Source organism: Lethenteron reissneri, chromosome 18, assembly GCF_015708825.2.
Source record: "Lethenteron reissneri isolate LAM-NWPU_2019-01 chromosome 18, ASM1570882v1, whole genome shotgun sequence".
NCBI classification, from domain to species: domain Eukaryota; kingdom Metazoa; phylum Chordata; class Hyperoartia; order Petromyzontiformes; family Petromyzontidae; genus Lethenteron; species Lethenteron reissneri.
In genome coordinates, this window is record NC_083796.1 from 11918615 (window position 1) to 11940424 (window position 21810).

Here is a 21810-nt window from a genome sequence, read left to right on the forward strand (position 1 = left end):
CGTCACACTCGTGTGAGAGAGAGCACGAAGAAGACTTGAACTTTCCACTCATCGTACGGCAAAAGCTGGATACAAGCACACCCCTTGTGTGCTTGTATCAGAGTTGCCCTTTGCTGCCCCCCCACCCACCCACCATCTCCACAAGCGTAATGTCAGCTGTAAGCATGTGTTGCTTATAATAGAAGTGTGCTTATAACAGATGTGCTCCTATCCAGCCTATAATACAAAGCCAGAGCAGTGCAGGAGAGCTCATCTTTCCTGGCACCACCTGAGCCAGTGGTGGAAATTCCACATTTCCACGTCGGGGATCAGAACGTCCAGAGAACGACAACATCGTGGTACTTATTTTTATCGACCCCGCAGGGATGATGGATGGGCTGAGTTGAACCCTGACCCGGATTTTGAACTCTCAACCTTCCCGATTAAGAGTCAAGCGCGCGAAGCACAGCGCCGTAGCAGGCTGGCGCGCCTCGAGTTGCCAACCAATCGTCAATGGAATTGGCCAAAATAATTTCAATTCCTGGACCGTTTTGAAAAATGTCAACACTCGCCGAGGCTTTGCCGCAAAATGTCAATTAAGCCGCTGGAGCTGCTGGTGCCGCTGGTGCTGCATTGTGTCCGGCGCGAGAGAGGGAGCGGTGCTTCCACATACCGTCAGGTACTTGAAGCCAAAGGTGGAGATGATGGCGGCGATAAATCCCAGGATGAGGGCGCCGTACGGGCTGAGCATCATGTCTCCGCACGTGCCCACTGCCACGCCGCCAGCCAGCGACGCGTTCTGGATGTGAACCTGGGCGACCGCAGGGAGGAGGATGATGGCGGTCCATCGCGGCACGGAGACGGTCTGCTAACTAACTAACATATATATTTTTATTTTACCAGGCAAATCTCATTGAGCTATGTAGCTCCTTTTCAGAAGCGACCCTGGCCACAAATGGCAGCTCAATGTCGTGGCTCATCACGTGCAAATTTTATAGCCGGCAAGTACTCTAAACGCGTGATGATTCTAAACGTGGAGGGGGAAAAACCGGAGGACCCGGAAGAAAAATCCACACGACCACAGGAAGAACATGCAAACTCAGAAAATACAGGCGTCAGGGTCTGAATCGAACCCACGACATACTGTGTATCAGGCAAGGGAGGTCATATCTCACCACGCGCGTTCCTGAGTAGCGCTTGTGGTTTACCAGACGTCCTGAGACGAACTTGAAATGTGACTTCCGCCTCCTTAAGGTAAACTGCCTTTCGTCAAGACGCGCGCACGCGTGCGTCTGTGACGTCGAATTACCCGACGCGTGTGACGTCACACCTGCCTAGGAGCATTCTGGGTAAATATCGAGTGGGAGATGAAGCCCGGGGCTATGGGTAAACTGTCGCGTTAGGTGCCCGCACAGCACCGGCGCAACCAGACGCAAGCATTCACTGCAAACACGACAACAACAACAACAACATGACCACGACGACGTTGATGATGATACAACTGATCGGCAGTCCTTTGTGCCAACTCACTGGGTGAAGGCCTCCCCCTATCCGTGTCAGTTGTGGGCGGTCGTTTGACCATACCTCATGACACTGTCTAGTGCGGTTGTTGAAGGTGCTGGGGGGGTTTAGATATCATTGCTGCTGACGACGGTGACGTCGCTGGCGAAGTTCATAGTGCAAAGTGGATGATGATGATGATGGCGATGATGATGATGGCGATGATGATGATGGTGACCACAATAATAAAGATGACGGTCGTGCTGCGACCGCTGTTGGTGGCGATGATGATGTCAACAATAAAAATTGGTGTTGGTAGCGGCGGCAGTGTTGGTAGCGGCCGGCAGTACCATGTCGAGCTTGCCGTGGTTGTCCAGGAGGCTGGAGATGACGATGGTGGTGAGCACGCACGAGGCCAGGGAGAAGTAGGTGTGCATGACGGCCCTCATCTGGTCGTCCCCGTGCAGAGCGATGGCCGAGTTGAAGCTCGGCCAGAACATCCACAGGAAGAGGGTCCCTGCACGGCAGCAGCAGCAATAGTAGCGAGCGCAACAACAACAATGAACATTTGCGATGCGCTCGCAACCCACAGCCACAACAGTTCTGATGCTGAAACTGACCGAGACCTCGAGTGTCCGGGGCCCTTTCCTCCGGCTGTCATTCGACCCTCGAGCTGCGACCGGTAGCCGTAGTGCTGCACCTTGACACTGCCCCAACAAGGCTGCACCCTGACACTGCCCCCATAGCGCTGCACCCTGACACTGCCCCCATAGCGCTGCACCCTGACACTGCACTAACGAAGCTGCACCCTGACACTGCCCCCACAGCGCTGCACCCTGACACTGCCCCCACAGCGCTGCACCCTGACACTGCCCCCAGAGCGCTGCACCCTGACACTGCCCCCACAGCGCTGCACCCTGACACTGCTGCACTAACGACGCTGCACGTCTCGTGCTCACTATGCCCGTGTTTATTCCCCGCCCCTCTTACTTTGGCCCCAAGTCGCCGCTTTTACCCCCTTCGACGTGCTGACGATTTAAAACGTAAAGAACAAAAGAAAAAGACAAAGAAAAGCGTAATTATGAAAGTTCATAACTTAGATGTTATCCTCGCAATTACTGCTGTATTACAATAATTAGTATTGTATTCATAATTGCACCTAATACTAATTTAATGTATTAAGCGCCATTAAACAACTAATGATACAGTAGTATATTTTCGAATAAGCTATCACATCGTGTGCACTTATATATATATTTTGCGTGCAGAATTTTTTTTGTCCTCGCCTATTCCCATCGAGGTTCCAGTATTCACAATACAACAATGGTGACCACATCATTTATTACGCGAGTTAGCGACAGCGCATTTATATTCCATAAAATTTACATCGCACGGAGAAGAAAAAAAAACAACCCCCCCCCGCCCCCCCACGTTCTAATGTTACAACGTTCGCCCTCAACCCGACGTTTCAAAAACAAAACCCTTTCTTGGGCGGTGGCATGAGCGAGCACGGGTCATTTGCCAGGGCGCGCGCCTTTTGACCATCCGCCGTTTCATTCTCAACGTGGGAGAAACCTTCACTCGGGAAATTTAAAAGGGGGAACCCGTGAACGCCTCGCCTCAAGACCCAATCAGCAGCTCGCACGCACACTATCCTCGGTTCCTTGGGAAAACTACAAAGTCGTTGTAATTTGCGCGACATCCATGAGTGCACATGAACACAACGGCCGCGTGCATGGGCTTGCCCCCGCTAATGGCGAGCGGAGCTCCACACAACACGTCTGGAAATTGAATTCGTGACAGCCGGCTGTAATTAAATGTAATTACATTTTTCGCACGTACTCAAGGGGGGGGGGGGGGGTGACACTTTGCTCCTGGGTGAGTACATCGGGGTTAGAGGCACGGTTCACTGTTGGGGCTTATACCTTCTTGCGAAAAACACAATTTCCCACTCTTTAATTACGTGCAGGCTGATCATTTTTCATGATACTCGTAAGCATTACCCCTGCCACCCCCTCCCTGATAACGCAACAAATGTAACAAGCGAGCTTTCAATAAGCAACCTTAAGCCGGAGGGGGGAGAAGAGGAAGAAGATAGATGGGAGGAAAAAAAAATGTCTCCAAAGCGTTGGCAGGAACGTGTCAGCGTTGAGATGACGTAGATGCATGTGTAATTAGTTTACTGAAGCGCGCCCATTAGAAATGTTTATATGTGCTTATGTTGAAATGAACAAAGTGAATCCAATGATATTGTTATGTTATAATGCAAATTCGCGTATTATTATAAGGTATCCAGTGGCGGCTCCTGCAAAATCTCTCAGGGGGGGCAAATGTCTGGATGATTGATAAGGATAAGGTCCACCCATGCAATGGATAAATTAACAGCTTAAGCATGTAAAGGCAACTTCACTTCTTTAATATTAATGAAAAATAAAGTGACTCTTACAATACATCTTGTTTGTTTCTATACTCACTATTAAAACAAACCACTCAAGTTTATTTTATTAAAGATTCCACTAGGTAGCGATAAATTATATTGTTAGATGAAACGTGCTTACGTATGATGACGTAAGCACGTTGGGGCTTGCCCTCCCGGAGCCATAGAGAATGCATTGCAGCGCCCCCGTTCGAAAAAAAACATATTTGAATGTAAGTCTATGGGGCCACTCGGGGCGATTCTCAGCCGGAGTGAAATCGCCCCAAAAGAGGCGGTACTCCACAGAACGTGACATGACGCTGATTGGACTATATCCAGAGGCTGCAGTGACGACTAGCGTGACTCTGTGGTTCAATGACATTGGTGGTGCGTCGCCCAATCGCCCTAATGAAGAAACCGCCCCTGAAGGTATCTCAATCATAAACTGAGCATCGAGTAGGGCTCATTGAAGTTGGTAATTTTGAGCAAGTGGTGACAATTCCACATTCTCAGGGTAGGAGTCGGTCGATCTATCCGTGCGCTCACCGATCACGGCGAAGTGGTTCAGAGTGGTGCATGGTACCCGCCTTGGGGTGGCCTTCCCCAAGCAAGCGGTGACAATTCCACATTCTTAGGACGGGAGTCTATCCATCCGGGTGCTCACCGATCATGGCGAAGAGGTCAGAGTGGTACACGGCACCCTCCTTGGGGTGGCCTTCCTCAAGGCCCTTCCTGTAGAGCATTCGTGTCACCGTGAGGCCGAAGTACGCGCCGAAGATGTGGATTATCATCGAGCCGCCGGCGTCTTTCACCTGGAAAGCCACGGGAAAGTTCACATCATTGAGCTAATTCTGGCAAACCGCCCGACAAAGCTGGTTGTAATCCACCGGCGATGCCTCACAGTCCTCGAATTGTAAATGTTGTAGGTTTACTCTCCAACACGCCGGTGTGCTCAACTAGTAACTATTGTGGGTTTAATCTCCAACACGCCTGGTGTGCTCAACTAGTAACTATTGTGGGTTTAATCTCCAACACGCCGGTGTGCTCAACTAGTAACTATTGTGGGTTTAATCTCCAACACGCTGGTGTGCTCAACTAGTAACTAATCGGTAGGTTTTGTTTACTTGACGAAACTTACTAATTGCCTGTGTCGGATGGTGGTGGGTTAACGACACATTTATATTATACACGATCTAACCCAAAGCAACCTTTATTATGACTAAGCAGGCTTGTTTATAATAATAATGCCCTAATTGGTGTTTGAACATCTTAACACCTGTTTTATTGCCAGAAAGGGTAAAACCTATTCTTATTCATTTATACTATTCTTATGTTTTATGCATAATTGCATGTATCTATTTAAAAACACAATTGCTGAGCACAGACCCAAAGGCCCCAAAAACGTCAAGCGGATACACTGCAGTGAGACGCTTGGCAGATCACGTGTGGTGGATCCTCCCACCTCCTCCCATTACGTCTGGCTAGCGTGGAAGAGTAGGCCAAACAGCCCCTGGAGGGGCTCTCTAGAGCTCCCTCTGGCAGAGGCCTTTGTGACAGCAGTGGCGTGAATGAGCAGTTGCAGGTCCTGCACCTTTACCCTCACCGTCGTAGTACAAAGATAATTTGAAAACTTGCGCAAAACTATTTTTTATTTTACCAGGTAAGGTCCACTGAGCTAAGTAGCTCTTTGTCTAAAAGCGACCTGGCCACAAACGATGGCTCAACGAAGTGGCTCATCATGTGGAAATGTATCGGAGCCAAATACTCTGAATGCCTGTTGTTTCTAAATGTGGAGGGCAAAAAACCGGAGGATCCGGAGAAAAATCCACGCGACCACAGGGAGAGACCCATGCAAACTTCGAATGTATGTATGTACGTTGAAATTCTTTTGCACCGTACGTAGCGAACCGTCCTAATCGGAGGTGCGGGGGAAGGACAACAAACTAAACACACACAAAAACTTACAACAGACGTCAGAGTCGGGATAGAACCAACGACCTCCTGGCATACCAGGCGAGGTCGTTAACATCTCGCCACCGTGGCGAGTGGGTGCCACAACGACAACAACAACAACATCGTGGGGTGCCTCCTCACCCGCAGGATGTAGATGCCCACGAACTCGTTGACGGCGAAGATGAGCTCCTCGATCACGGTCATGATGAGCAGCTGCACGGGGCTGGTCTTGCCCAGCACGGCGCCGAAGGAGATGAGCACGGCGGCGCTGCAGAAGTCCGCGTTGATCATGCTGCGGGAGAGCGGGCGGGTGGGCGGTGAGAACGACGGAGACACGGGAGGAGACACGGGGGACACAGGACGCACGGGAGGTCACACGGGCAAAGACACGGGAGACAAGGGAGGAGACACGGGAGGAGACAAGGGAGACACGAGCGCCGAGTGTTTATTGCGACCGACGCCATCGCGATTGTCACCTTTTAAAATAATTTTTTTTTATTACGGATAACATTGGTCGCGAAGACCTACTGCGTGATATACGGACGCACGTGAGGGTCGGAAAGCGTAGCGGGGGAGGGGGCTAGGGAGGAGACGATTCCGTTCCGCAGGGTCTCAGCGGCCTACCTCTCCAGGCCGACCTTGATGGTGCCGGTGACGGAGTCAAAGTGCTGCACCCAGCCCTGCACCAGGATGGCCCACTGGATGCCGAAGCCGGCGATCATGAAGTTGAAGCCCACGCTGCTGTAGCCGTAGCGCTGCAGGAACGTCATGAGGAAGCCGAAGCCGACGAAGACCATCACGTGCACGTCCTGGAAGCCTGGGGGACGACGACGAAGGGCATGAAACGTGAGCGGTATGATTTGGATCGAAGGATTTTTTTGTTTTTTTTATGGGGGGGGGGGGGGGGGGGGATGTGCGCTACCGCTGGGGGTAGTGACCACGGATATGCCGGGTGGCGCGTTCGCTACCTGTGACAGAGATTTGCGGATGGAACCCGAGCGCGCTACCGTCGTCAAGGAGCGTAAACCATCATCGCGCGCACTCCGGGTCATCCTCGCAGCAGCAGCAACAGTGGCTTTTGGCAGGCCATCGATACAAAGACGGTGGTCACCGTATCCCACGGCGCTTTCAGATGCGCTTCTGCGGCTGTCTGGAACCCTCTTCCTTCCGATATTAGGAAGCCATCGGAGCGATGTACTTTTAAATGTAAATTGAAATATAATTTCTTTCGAACAGATTTTTGCGTGTAGTTTGTTGTGCTTAATATAGATGTTTTTTTTCCCCGCACCTCCGATTAGCACGGTTGGCTAGGTACGGAGCGAAAGAAGTTCAAAATAAATATAATACTACGGGTGAATTGAACGTAATTAGATGCCGCCAGCTTCGCAGCAAACTTTTAAAGAATTCGTGACGTTATTCTACGGGAGAGCAGGGCCACGTGTGTGCCGATGCCACGATCCAAGTTTACCAAATTTGGAAATTGCTCGCAAATGTTCTCATTGGCTCCAACTAAAATAGCAACGTGGACCCCCCCATTCTGTGAAGATACTACGGACGACACCGTGATATTTTGGGCTGATTACGCAACCTTTAAATACACCGCAGCGTATGGGCAGTCGGCTCGGAACTGAGTAGTCACGAGTTGCCTAGATTTGATATAATTATGGTAGAGTAGGACTCTGACCAGCGATGACAATGGGTGCTGACCAAAATAATTAGTTAAGAGATATATAAATATATTATATTATTATATTATTTTATTATGTTTTATTTTTATTATTTTATTATTTCCATTCTACGTGACTTTACCGAAAGAACCAAGAAGAAGAAGTCTAACCCAGTAAGATTTAAACCCTCCCTGGTGGAGGCAGCCTTCTTAATAATTGAAAAAAATATATACATGTGTTTTTTACAGCGTTTTGTAAATCCACTGCTGCATGAATGCGTTGTTAGTCATGGAGATTTATCCGGAAAAAAACTTCACCACGCTGATCTCAGTGCAGGCTGGCGACGGTGGTGGAAGGCGTGGAGGGGGTGGGGGGGTGCCTGGGACAGATTCAAACATCGCTCGACGCCACTGATGATGCTCGACGTGGCCTCGGAGTCGAACTCAGACCGCCGGGTTCGTGGCGCAGTTCGTGAACCGCTTGGTGCCCCACGCTATCCATGGCCGGCTGCTGGGTGGTGGTGGTGGTGGCCACAGCCGTTGGTGGGAGTTAGACTGCAGTGGTTCTTAACCTTTGCTGCAGGCCTGCAGCACTCTAGTTCTCGATTTGTTACTTTTTTTTTAAATAAATACATAGGGTTTGATGAAACAGGAAGTTGTACTTAGGTGTCCGTGCTTAATTCGTGTTTGCGATGATTTCCTTCTAAAAAAATATAAATTTGGCCACGTCTCGCACCCCCACAAAGGGCATCTCGCACCCTCAGGCTAAGACCCATGTCTAGAGGTTCACGAGAAGCTTCGGCTAATCGTGAAACGTATCCCAACACCAGTAGGGGGCACTCGGTGTACATCTGCCGGCGCAATGACACTCGCACACAAAGACAAAGATCCCCCGTGTAGCCTTAACAGACCGTTTAGGGCAAGTGCTGTTAGCGAGTAGTAGCGCCTATAAAGGTCGGCACGGCACACGAGGGGGTGGGGTGGCCAACACCACGCACCGGCCGCCTTTGTCTCCCCCCGTGGCGATGTTCACACACCGCACCGGGTACTCGTTTGAGGCTGAGTCGACCTAGGGGAGGTCCAGGACCGGTTCAGATATAATCGTCACCGATGTTGGCCGCGCGCGGTGCGCTGACTACTACTACACTACCGATCCCCTCCCTACTGCACACCCCCAATGCTTCACGACTGCGGCCGCTGTTGCTGTAGGCGAGCGCGCACACGCGTACGCACGTGGCGTGATGGGTAGGGAGGGAGGCGTGGTGGAGTGCGGGTGGCGAATGCGCCAATTGAAGAGGCCGTGTCGAGCGCCTGATCTGATAATGGATAATGGTGAAGGGGCCTCTCACTGAACTGAACCACCGAGCAGATGCGACGATAGATATGAAGCAAGCGTGGCATTTCCCCCCCCTCCCCCCAGTATTTCAAAAGGAGCGCTTTCTTGACGTTTAAGCAAGATAAAGACGTGTTTGGCAGCGGTGCTGATAGCGGTGGTGGAGAAGCAAAAGCCTGGAAAATATGGCAATGTACCACCATCACGAATAGCAAACTCCGGCTTTTAAGTGAGAACCAAAACAAATACATTAGAAGCCGATGTTTGGGGTAATGGCCCTTGGGGGATGGAGGAGGATGGGGGCAGACGGCTGCGAGAGTTGCAAGGAGCAATTTGACAAAATGTGGTGGGAACCACGTGGACTCAACAGAGCAGTTGCTTTTGCAGTTTTCAAATCGCACATGGCACACCTTGCATCGCACATTTACACAGATAAAGCAATTAAGAAGAACTAAACTAATGTCAACACAACCGGCTATTAAGTATGTAATGCGTTTTCATTTTCTGTGTTGAATGTATAAATCGGGTGAATGGTAAAGGGTACCAAAAAAAACCCGAATATCTTTGGTGTTGCCTTGTACCGATACACTGGTAGCTTTGAGCGAGTGGTGGGAATTTCGCATCCCTGTGGAGGGAGGCCAAGTGTAATCACAAGAGAACAACCGCTATCTGTACTAATTGTTTGTAGACCCCATCGGAATGGTGGCCTCACACGACTGCCGCACAACGCAGCAAAACTGTCCAGGCGATTGAACTCCCAAAATCAGCTCTGAACATCCACGCCTATAACACATATATATTTTGCTGTCTTTTCTTGGATTTTCTGTTTGCACATAGTCACTTTAAGATGTTTTCTTGTTCATGTTTTTTTTTGTTTGTTGCGGTTACACCCGATTCAAGAGCCGAATGGCTCACAGGGCTGTACCTAATAAATAAAACTTGAACTTGATTTACAATCGGAGTTCCGTGACGTTTCGCCAGTAATATTAACTGGCTTCATCAGACGACAGCCAGATTTCTTATTAAGGAACGAAACAGGTGGACTTCACAAATCTGGCTGTCGCCTGATGATGTTAGTTGTGATTACAGTACTCAGATTGTAAATGTTGTGGCATGGCTCTCCAAACACACCGGTGCGCTGTACCAGTAACGAATTGGCACGTTCTGTTTACGTGACAAACCTTACGAATCGGCTGTGTCGGGTGGTGGCGGGTTTAACGGCACATTTATATATTTACACGATTCAACCCAAGAAAAACCTCTAATAGCCTCGTGACGTTTGCAGGCTGTGAGTGAGAATGTTATCACAGCGTCTTACCATTGTCATTAACGTGGGGGGAAAGAAAGGGCGTGAAAATAACGCAATAACATTTCAAATCTATGCGTTGCAACAATGCTCGTTTATTCTGGTAGTACGCCTCACACGCGCAGTAGCAAAAAAAAGTGGTGAATGTGACATTCTTGGCGCTGAAAAGATTTAAAACAAATCAGTGTTAGCAATGGTGCAGCGTCCGATGCTGCGCATAATTTATCGAAAGAAGCCGCAGAAAGCTCGAAGGCAAACATCAAATTAGCATGACATGCACCTGACGATGCACTCCCAAGGGTTGACGTAAGGTTATGATGTTTGCACGGTAAGAATGGTGGCACAGTGGTACGCACACTGCGCCGTACAATTGGCAACCCGAGTTCAATTCCCGGCCAATAAATAACATCCGTGGCCGCCAACGACGTCTGGGAACGATGCTGGGCCACCTGCATCACCGGACCGCTGAACTGACCCAGCGTGGTGAAGTATGGTCAAACAGCTGTCGCCACCGTCGCGGGCTTTCATCCAGCAGTGGATTGACAAGGAGCTGTAACAGACGTGAATATTCTGCATCGCCAAAGGCGTTACCGACGCGATTGTAATTACGTCTTCCAGATTCTTGATAGCGAGCTGTTGGCATTGCAGACAGGACTGAATGTGCTTGGATTTGCTTGACTGGCGAGGTGGCAGGAAAAAAACATGATCCGTCTCAAAGACACATTTATAATACAGTAAAGATCTAAAGTATAATACAGGGCGCTTCAAAACATTTTTAACACCTTTATGGGACAATTGTTTGCAATGGAAAAAGAACGGATGATACACTGTGACACGATAACAAATGTCATGTTAATAACTTAAAAAAGTCTCCACTTGTTCGCCATCTTTGTTAACACGTGCCTGGAATCTTCTCCAGGTGGTCTCCGGAGCTCGGAGGCACAGTGCTTGTGCAATTGTTGCAAATCCTCAGAAGTGTAACAAAAATATTTAAGCAGCCTGTAATACTGTAATAATAATAATAAGCAAATGCTGAATTTGTTCAAGCTATGGAAATGTTTGTTAGCAATATACACAGAAGGCACGACAAAAACGTTTCGGTTCATTGCAATGAAGAGGGGCTAATCCAAGCGCTTGTAAATGATGTATCGTTTGAATGCGTGTGTGTCTGTGTGCAAGTTTCTACTCGCTGACTGAAGAGTTACGCACGCGGTCACGCTGAAGCCAGGAGAGTTTGTTGAATGAGATGTGTTGTTACTCGACCTTCAACCTTCGAGTAAAACAATGCAGGAGATTACAATGGGTGGGAGTTGGCCAACTTGAAACGTTATGAGAAAGACTTTTGCGATTCCGGGCGTAGCAATTTGAATTTGAATTTTTCTTATTCATGAACAAAAACTAAGGAACACAAATTTAAAACTACTTAAGAGCTCTCTTCCATTGTATAGTTTAGATTTATTGCTTGGATTTTCGTTCGTTGTTTTTTTTCCTTGTTCCATCTTAGTTCCATCTTCACTTGGTGCCACCCACTTAACCAAACTGTACTGACCAGCGTGGAGAAGTATGGTCAAACAAACCTCGCGACCTTCTTGTTAGTAGGTATATATGCACAATAGTAAAGAGCTAATAACACAACAGCCTTGCACACTTTAGCCTATGCAGAAAAGCTACACAATTACAACATTACTAGAATTTTATCGATATAGTCTTTGATAAGTATATGTTAAAACGGCATATCCGTCTGAAGGGCACTATCGGACGATTAGAGGAGTTCAAATCTCCATCACGAAATCAACTCGGCCAATCATTCTCCACCATGGCCAACAAAATAGGTACCATTTTGTTGGTTAGGTCTTCGGTAGTCGCCTAATTACCCTATCCACAAACTCATTATGCATTGCTTTGGAGCATTATTATGATTATTTTTCATAGCGCATGACACAGGTGATGAGACCCAAAAGGTTCGAAACTGATCCAGAGTTGTGCTTGCTTTAACCAAACGCCGCTTGGTAACACAGTCTTAGTCAAACGGACTCACACACAAATTGCATCGATACGTGGAGACGCAGATTGGAGTTCTGCTGACATGCGCCTTTTAACGAACCTATTGATATAATGGCCTGCAGCATAAGCACGAAAAGAGTTGAACAGCTGTCTCGGGGCCACCAATGGAGACTGGCAAAGCCCAATGCTTGTTTGAACACAGTGACACTGACCTTTGTCATATGCTACCAATTGGTAATGGACCCAATGCACACACACACAGGGCCACGTTCTGTTAGATTTTGGTTTGGTTTGGGGTGGGCGGGGGGGGTCGGGGGGATAGGGGGGGTAGGGGGGGCGGGGGGCCCCGGGGGGGGGCGATCTTTTAGATGTTCAATGAAGTCCTCATTATTTTACCAACCACACATGCCCTATGCCAGGGGTCTGAAACTAAAATAACAAAAAGAGATTTTGTTGTCGTTGTTTGTTGAAAATATCGAATTCGGTAAACCGCCCCCCTCAATATTTCAAGAGGCGCGATGCAATGCGAACAACGAGATGGCGGTCCTGAATAATAAATAGATAGCGTCACGGAGCCGTCCTTAAAGAGCCGCATTGGGGTGTTCCAGAGCCGCCGATGACAAACCCTCCCTTGTAAATGACGTTGGTTAGTTCGGCTCTAGTTTTTTTTTTACGTGACATACAAATCGTCACTTTTGAAACTCAAGTAAAAACGAACAAAACTATTGCAATTTTGACCCGCAACCAGTATTATTACACACACGGACGCTAATGGCTTCAATCTTCCAAATGACCTGCGGGGTGTATCATAGTGCCACGGTATTGAGTTGCAACCGTCATCAAGCATTTTGTATATCTCTGGGTCCCTTTAAGGCTCAGAGGCCAGTTGAATGCAACTATTTGGGTGAAATGTCCCTTGGATTATAAGCTTGGGTTCGATTCCCCACTCGGGTATCTCTCTGTGTGGAGTGTGTATGTTCTCCCCCTGTCGTGCACGGGTTTCCTCCGGGTTATCCAATTTCCTCCTGTAGATAATTTCTTCCCGTTACCTGCAAATTACTCAAATGGCATGACAGTAACATGCCCCCTACTGCTAAACATTGGCAGGACCTTCCTGCAAAAGAGTAATGAGCATCGGTGAGGCTTTCCTGGGTAAACACGCGAGTTAAAAACAAACATCCAAATCAGTGAAAATTATTTGTAAATTTCCAGGCTAAGATGTTTCATGAAACCGGCCGCTAAGCCTCGGCCCCCTTAAGGCCCCTTGCGTAAATGCGGTCACACACACACAGCCGCACGTGTGTGTGTGTGGAGTTTGTGTATGTGTGTGTGCAACTGGAGTAATGAACCACCCCTCCCAATCCCTCGGTGGTAGCTCTACAATCTCAAATCTCATGGGCGCCGTCCCATTCAGATGACGGCTGCTGATTTTGCTGAAAAGACAAGATTTGTTTTTCTGATTGGGGTTGGCACATGCGGGGAGCAAGGCCAACACCGTTTAGTGTGACGACGACGACGACATTTTTTTTCCCTGCCTGATGTGGAATTTCACAAAATGCCTCTTAAAGATAACAGGAAAAGGAACTAAAGAAAACAGGATACATATTTAATTGTTGTTTTGTTTGTTGTTGTTGTTGTTATAGGGTACCTCCAGAATATCACGCCTATTAAGAAAGAGACGTTGAAGGATTAATGTTGGCCCCGTGAAAAGTCAAAGTGTCTCTTCCATATGCGACTGGAGGTGGAGTTTTTGGGCTGCAAGCTTCTCGGAACTTATTCTTAAGTTTTTTCGGTAAAGTCACGTAGGTAAAAAATTAAAATTAATAAAAGTAAAATAAAAATAAAATACAAATCACGACGTTTCGGAGGCAACACAAGCCTCCGTCTTCAGGTGGAACCGTCACAGCACAAATCTAGAATCTTCTCGGAACTGCCGGGCTACCAATGTAGCCAGTGCACGGCATGAGAACAAGTAGGTTTCCTACATACCTGTAAACATTGTTGTTCCCTGCACGGATCTGAACAGAGTACTCCGTGTGCCATCCCACGTATACCAATAATAGAGGAAAAGGCGAAACATCTCATATGTGACCCTTCTAACAAAGTGTCTTCCCAACTCAAACAACGCACTCATTACTCTTGTTGCTGCACCAAAGCCAGTGATACAAAAACAAATTCCACCTTCCCACGCCAGGGCCCAACATCTCTAGAACAACCACTGATGATTCCCACAAAGTGGTCTTCATTTCAACGACCCCCAAGGAATAATGGGATGAGATGACCCCCCAAACTTCCGACGGGCATTGGAACTTGCAACGTTTTGACTACGGTTAAGTTATATAACGTCACCACCAGCACTACCACCGAAAGGCTACGTCTATTGCTAACACGTACAGGTATGTACGAACGCAAGCATGAATACGCATACAAATAAAACTGTGCACGATTTAAAGTGTGCTGCACACTAGGGACGTATACAACACACTATACAGTATTACGATAGTGCAAATGCAATTAAAGTGTTTACTGATGGCAGAGGGAGGAAGGCAGACAGCACAGGGTGCCTGCCGCCGCTGTGCGTATGAAGGATGAGATAAGGGACGGGTGGAGGCTCCCTTATCTCCCTTCCTCACATGCAAAGCATGTAGTCCCATTAAACAGCAAGGGTCCTCAAAGGAAGTGCCCACAGACAGACCCCACTGGTGGTGAGGCCAGGAATCAGTAAACAGGACAGGGGGCAACGAGGGGGCAGATTATTCGGCAGGGGAGGACGAGGGGTGAGGTCACAGGCGGGTGGTGGGAGCGAGACACCAGGTTTTTCTATCAGGATACGCCGCCGGTGGTGAGATGTTAACTCTCTCGCCTGGCATGCAGGGGGGATCGTGGGTTCGATCTCAACCCTGACAATGCGTCCTGTATATTTGTAGTTTTGCAAGTTTCTTTCCCCTAAAGCCAGCGTCTAATCTCGTCACTCTGCAACCACCAAGTCAAGTTCACCAAACGTGGCCAAACGATAAAAATGATGAATTTGTAGTTTGGTTTGTTGTCATTCCCCGGCACCTCCGATGAACACGGTTGGCTACGTACAGTGTGAAATAAGTTCAACGTACATGCGTACAAATGAAAGCATGCCTTACAAAATATCCATCGCAGATAATAAACACTGAAGGCTTTATTTTTTAATTAGTGTATTATTACCTGTAATGAAGCACGGATCAGAGAGACGTGGCCACTGGCAAAGGCAATGGAACGAACGCTTAAGAAAAGTGCACAAATGAGATGGACGCTGGAGAGACAGGGATGGGAACACGAGCCTCAGAGAACACACGAAAGGTGGAGGCATCCACGCTGTCTTGATAAGTAAGTGCCTGGCTTGGGCTAGGCACGTCGGGCGGAGATTTGAAGGCGGGCAGACGGTCGAGGACTGGCTGACGATGGGAGTGAGAGGCAGTAAAACGAGCGGACGTTTGTGCCGTGGAGATGGAGTCATGAAATTAATCTCGCGTGCGCGTCTGCTGGACCCGGGATGTCTGCGTCGCATGGGCCTGCGAGAGACGGTGCCAATCCGCTTGTCTTGAGTGCTCTCTTGCCACAGCTCCGCCCAGCTTGTGATGCAACAACTCTGGTGAATGCATCGTGTCTGCTCTTTGTCAATCCACTGCTGGATGAAGGTCTCTTCAACTGCTTTCGCTCATGAGGGATGCTGGGCCATACTTGCATGTGCTGCTCAGTGGTAGCACAGTGACGTGTGGTGCAGATGTTCGTCGCGGCTGGCACGTGAAACTCGCTGGGTTCATGCAGAACAAGTGTGCTAACCGCTGTTTGGCCACCACTCTCCTCAAACACAAGAGTGATACGCGCTATAAAACAGTGCTGATAATGCTTTATTTGCACAGTAAAGCCTCGCTGAGTCTTAAGACTCTTTTTTTCAGAAAGGTCCTGGTTGTGATATTTGGCCAATTTATTTAATGTATTTGTGTGTGACCTGTATCCGTGCACCAATACGCACGTGGATCCAACCTTTTAGACATTTACACACACACAGTACAGTTTACAGTTGATTCTTTATTTGTTTCATTATATCATTTATGTTAATGTAGTTAATATGCAACTACCTAAGGTCGTCTATTGGTTTACCTTGCAAGTAATATATTGATTTTGTGGGGTGGAGCGATGGTGCAGTGCACTGTTAACCTGGCGAACGGAGTTTGATTCCTCGCCAGAGCTAACATCAGAAGCCAGTGATATATGAACCGATCATGCCACCTCTCCACCCCGACACTAATTATATAGTTAGTGGCTGCAGGACGTTGCCAACTACCTCGCCTGGTATACAGGAGGCCGTGGGTTAGATCCAGACCCTGACGCCTGCTGTATATTTGGAGTTTGCGTGTCTCTCTCGCAGTGGTCGCGTGGATTTGTCTACAGGTCCTCCAGTTTTCGCCCTCCACATTTACAATCTACATCAGGCGTTTAGAGTATTTTGCCTGTTATATATTTCCACACGACTATACACCCCTTCGTTGAGCTTTCATCTGTGGTGGCCAGGTTACTTCTGAAAGAGAGCTATACAGCTCAGTGGGCCTTAACCTGGTAAAAAAATATTTGGTTTTATTTTTTTAAACGGGTTTTCTCTCTCTCTCTCTCTCCTCGTGTCTTTCGAAATAATGAGCCTGCGTGTGTAAAGTGTGACCCACCCGACACCGGCAACTGACGGTACGAGCGACACACCACCGACTAATAACTTTTACCTGTCCAGCCATCCATCACTCACGGACACACGGCTACCACCAGTGCCTGATAGCTCAGCCGTGAGCGTTTTTTTTATTTTCAAACTTTGCGGTCGAGGGTCAGAGACTCTGAAGGTAAATGGAAAATACCTTGCACGTGTTCAATAAAGCGCACCTATCTGCACGATACAGGTCGGGTATTTGTTTAAATTCCACCTTTAATCAACCATACAAATTCATACCATATCTTGCTTATGCTTGATGGAGTCGATGAAATTATTCTAGTAATTTACAGTCATTTGTCAATCCACTGCTGGATGAATGGGTCCCCGTGCCGTGATGGTCATAGGTGCGAGTGCGAGGAGATGAACTGAGCATACTTCACCAAAACCTGTCAGCGCGGGCGATTCATTATTGGCAATCGTAGCAGTTTCCTTGTAGGGAATAAGGCCTGCTGATGAGCACTCGTTAGGGCGAAATGCACCCGTATAGCCCATGCAGAAGACTTCCAAAAGCCATTCTGTAAGACCCGTCAGCCAAACGATTGAGGAAAAGTACTACATCGGGCTGCAAGCAAGAACTAACACATTCGTACAGAAACAAAGACTGACTTTGCCACAGTGCCGTTTATATATATGTATTATTTGCATCACGGAGTTCTGAGTGGTCCCTGGGAGAGGAATGGGGAGTGGGTGTGTGTGTGTGGGGGTGTGTGTGGGTGTGTCAGGGGATGGAGTGGGTGTGTGAGTGTGTATGTGAGAGGGTGTGTGTGGGGGGTGTGTGAGAGGGTGTATCAGGAGGAGTGGGTGTGTGTGGGGGTGTGTGAGAGGGTGTGTGTGGGGGTGTGTGAGAGGGTGTATCAGGAGAAGGAGTGGGTGTGTGTGGGGGTGTGTGAGAGGGTGTATCAGGAGAAGGAGTGGGTGTGTGAGAGGGTGTGTGTGGGGGTGTGTGTGGGGGTGTGTGAGAGGGTGTATCAGGAGAAGGAGTGGGTGTGTGTGGGGGTGTGTGAGAGGGTGTGTCAGGGGAAGGAGTGGAGTGTGTGGGGGTGTGTGTCCTCGTGTGCAGGACTGACTAAGCAAGTTTCAAGGCATAGCATCGCGTAGCCCAGCACAGGAGACGTGAACACATTCTTCAGAAGAAACACATGCTGTGTACAACACTGTTAAACAGTGACTACACAAAGGACCTATTGTTTAAAGAGTATTTGGCTGCTAGAAATGTCCACATGATGACACGTCACTTCGTTGAGCTATCATTTGTGCCCAAGGTCGCTACTGAAAGAGAGCGATATCGCTCAGTGGGCTTTACTTGGCAAACAAAAACACTAAGTTTCGTCTTAGTATAGTTTAAACCATACCACACCTCAAAATTATACAATTTAAGATACCGTATTCATTTTCTGGATTATAAGACGCGCCCCTCCCCATCCCCGTGTTTTATAACAAAAGTTGGAGGTGCGTCTTATAATCCGGTAGGTGTGTGCGTGTGATTGTGAGTGACCCACATTGTATTATTAATAACGCGTACACGTATGGGTTACGTCTTATAATCCGACAAATATGGCAATAATACGTGTTGCAGAACTTTGTCAATGGAAGACTGCTAATGACGGCGTCATGGGGATTGTTTGACCATACTTCACCATTCTGGTCAATGCGTGTTGGTGACGGGGGGGTGGGGACCTAGAACCGGTTCAGATATCATTGGCCACTGACGTTAGCCGTGGCCGGGATCTCGAACTCAGTTTGTTCGTCTTGTTCACAGCTCACTGCGATAACTGCTGCACCACCACTCCCAATCTACGTAAATACTTTCCGTACAGACGAATGAAAACATAACAGGTATTTTCAACGTACACATTTGTAAGCACTGGGTCGGCGTGGAAGAATGGGCTAAAATAACGTCGACAGCGGGAGTTTCCCGAGCGCCCGCTCGAGTGGAGCGAGCAATTGGATGCCTTGCGCCTTTTACCGTTTGGCTACCCTCAATAACAAACGTAGCGAGTTTTGTTTTTCGCGTTAATGCACGCGGAGGAGGAGGGTGGGGAGGTCACAGAGAAGTGACTGTGGGCCCCCCGTGACCGGTAGACACTTGACCTGCTGCTCATTGTGAAGATGGCAAAGATGCACGATAACTCTGATGCACGATCGCTGTGCACGTTTTTGCTTTTGTTCGTCGAGGCATTTCACATTCGCGAGGCACACACCGATGGCCAGATAGACGCGATCAAAAACTTCATTCCACCTCCACGCTTACTGGACTTTCCGCAGGTGTTGTGATAGACTCTTGTTTGGACAGGTAACACACGCACACGCGGGCTAAGTATGAAACCTTTGTACCTGCGGCTTAACGATTTCACCCTCGCCCCCGCCCCCGATCCAACTCCAGTCTTATTCGGTCGCCACGATTCCAGATTTGCAGTTTTATTGAAGAAACAAATATTATTTTGTCTCCCAAAATCGGTTGATAAATACATAATTGATAACGCCATTGCCCGCCCCTATCATTGTGTTAACCCCTCCACCAAAGGTGATGCATCACCGGGACACGGCAGCGCACACGCACAGGCACGCGCACGCACGCGCGCGAGCGAGCAGCAGACATGCTCTGTGAGCAATCAACATCTGTGCTCCATAGACGTACTGCGAAGCATACAACAGTTGTTGAAGCGAGACGCGTAGAGGCTGACGGGTGTAAGCGGTGAGCTCAAAGCCAAGTTTCGGATTACGCGCGGCCCACGTGCCGTGTATGCTCTGCATCCCTGTTCCATTTATATAATAATTGTTACGGGTTATTATTAATGTTGGGCTGGTTTACCCAGCATAGCGTCAATTAGCACCAAACTCTTTTATCTAAAGGAGGGTCCAGGCAAGTTTTCGCAATAGGGAGCGAGATAACGACGGTGCTGTTTGCTATACCCGTGCCGAGCCTGTGTTCGCATACACGTATAGATGTACACCTGGCAAGATTACGGTAACGTAGTAGATGACTGCATTTGTTCAGCAATGCAAATTAAACGCGATTCAACGCGTGGTCAAAAAGTTCCACATTACCATAGAGAGGGCCAGCGGCGTTTAATATATATATCCGCCACATACAAATGGTATCCTAATTCGACCTCCGAACTGGCTCTGAACTCGTGACTTTCCTATTCAGAGTCAGGCGCTCTCATCGTTCACGTGCAGAGAAACCGTCCCAACGCAAGAGCTTCCAAAAACAGCCTCTTGACAATCAACGAGGTCTGTTCCTGGATAGAACGAAATCACATCAAGACCGAATTCAAACCCCGCGACGCCCTCCGAGACATGACGCGCGTTCTCGCTTAAGTCACCGCGGGCGGGGTTTGGTTGCGTGCAAGCGACGCGCACAAACAGGTTGCTAAAGGCTGCAGAGCTGCACTGCGAGCAGCAGAGAGATACGTGCAGCAAAATCATTGTTGTACTGTACTCCTAGCACCCCCCCCTCCTCGCCGAGACTACACGCCTCGCATCCACCAACCCTCGTTGACCAGCGTGGCGAAGTATGGTCGAATAATAGAATCGCCCCGCGTCGTATCGGATTAGCCTGCGGCTTGCTGCACGTGTGCGCACGCTGTTGATTCAACTTGCACGCGCGCTCAAACGACAAGCAGGCGAGCGTCACACAATTCGTGCGTAATGAAAACCTGGCGCTAAACTCACATTGCAAATGCTCTCCAACACACCGGTGTCGTTGTACTAGTAACAAATTGTCACGTTCGTGTTCACGTGACGACCCTAACTCATTGGCTGTGTCTGGTGGTGGCGGGTTTAACGACGCTGTTGTTTTACTTTACGCGCTCTAACCGAACCCCCCCCCCAAAAAAAAAAAAACACACAACGACCGCATTATGCACGCGTACAGATTCGCGCCGTAGTACTCGAATTTCCGTGCCCGCGCTTTGCAGGAGCGACGACACCGCCGGCACGACACGCGGAATCGCTGCCGCTCCCGGCAAAAGCATACTCACTTGGGTATCGGAAGTAAAAATCATTCTCCGCGTGGTCCGTGGTGTTCGTCTCGTACTTGGCGTCGCTCTCCTTGTCGTAGCGCACGAACACGCCGTACAGGATGATCATCGACACTTGCAGGATGAACCCCACGAGCGGCAACTTGGTGCGCATGCTGGTGCCGTAAACAGCTGCCATCTCTTCGCAGCGAAACTACGACTACAACAGCAGCAGCAGCAACCGAACTACGGACGACGGAGGTCTTTTTAATTGTGGCCGGTGAAAACGAATTGAGACTGGCGTGTTGATGACGCGAGCCTTCTCTCTCTCTCTGTGTGTGTGTAGCCTGCGCTCCTGCTGCCGCTGATGCGTCCCGTGACTGATGTGTCAACAGCTCTCGCAAGACGCTGGTGTATTGCACGGCGGATGGATTGCTGCCTGGGTTGGTGGTGGTGGGGAGGGGTTGGTGGCTGGATGATGAACCAAAAAAAAAGCTGCACTTGAGCGAGGCGCGCAACTGCACAAGTGGCCCCCGTGGCACTTTCCCGTCCCGCTTTGTATCGACCAGAGGGACGCGGGCCGCTCCCCCTCCAGCCCTCCACCCCCCCTGGAGGAAGTTTTATTGGTCGGAAGCGAATTGTGTGCGCGGCCACGCGCGATTCAAATTCACGTCGCCTGCCGTTGCGTTGCGTGTGGCGCGCGCAGCCCGCGTTGTGAGCGGTTTGGTGAACACAGCCAGGCAGGCAGGCAGGCAGGCAGCTCACCCCAACGCAACGCAACCCTCCCACTCACCCTCCCGCCTGCCCGCACGTTGTAACCCCTACTACACTCTTACAGCGGAATTAAGTGCTGTTCGTGAAGCAGCCCTTTAAAGGTCGGAACTACGCACGGGTTGGTGTGAGGTCAGCACCACCCACACCGTGCCGTCCTTGTCTCTCCCTGTGATGATGGTGAT

The 21810-nt window shown here is 49.1% G+C and overlaps 1 protein-coding gene across 1 annotated transcript in view; it reads right to left on the reverse strand.

Moving 5' to 3' along the window:
- LOC133343874 (ammonium transporter Rh type B-like) overlaps positions 1 to 21547 on the reverse strand; it is a 30894-nt gene extending 9347 nt beyond the window's left edge. Inside the window, exons 1-6 of the mRNA XM_061553820.1 lie at positions 20876 to 21547; positions 6473 to 6665; positions 5990 to 6140; positions 4560 to 4707; positions 1830 to 1996; positions 653 to 790 (exon numbers count right to left, since the gene is read on the reverse strand). Of these exons, the coding sequence (XP_061409804.1) occupies positions 653 to 790; positions 1830 to 1996; positions 4560 to 4707; positions 5990 to 6140; positions 6473 to 6665; positions 20876 to 21053 (975 nt within the window). The 5' untranslated portion in view covers positions 21054 to 21547. The remainder of the gene's footprint in view (positions 1 to 652; positions 791 to 1829; positions 1997 to 4559; positions 4708 to 5989; positions 6141 to 6472; positions 6666 to 20875) is intronic.
- Positions 21548 to 21810: the final 263 nt, after the last annotated feature.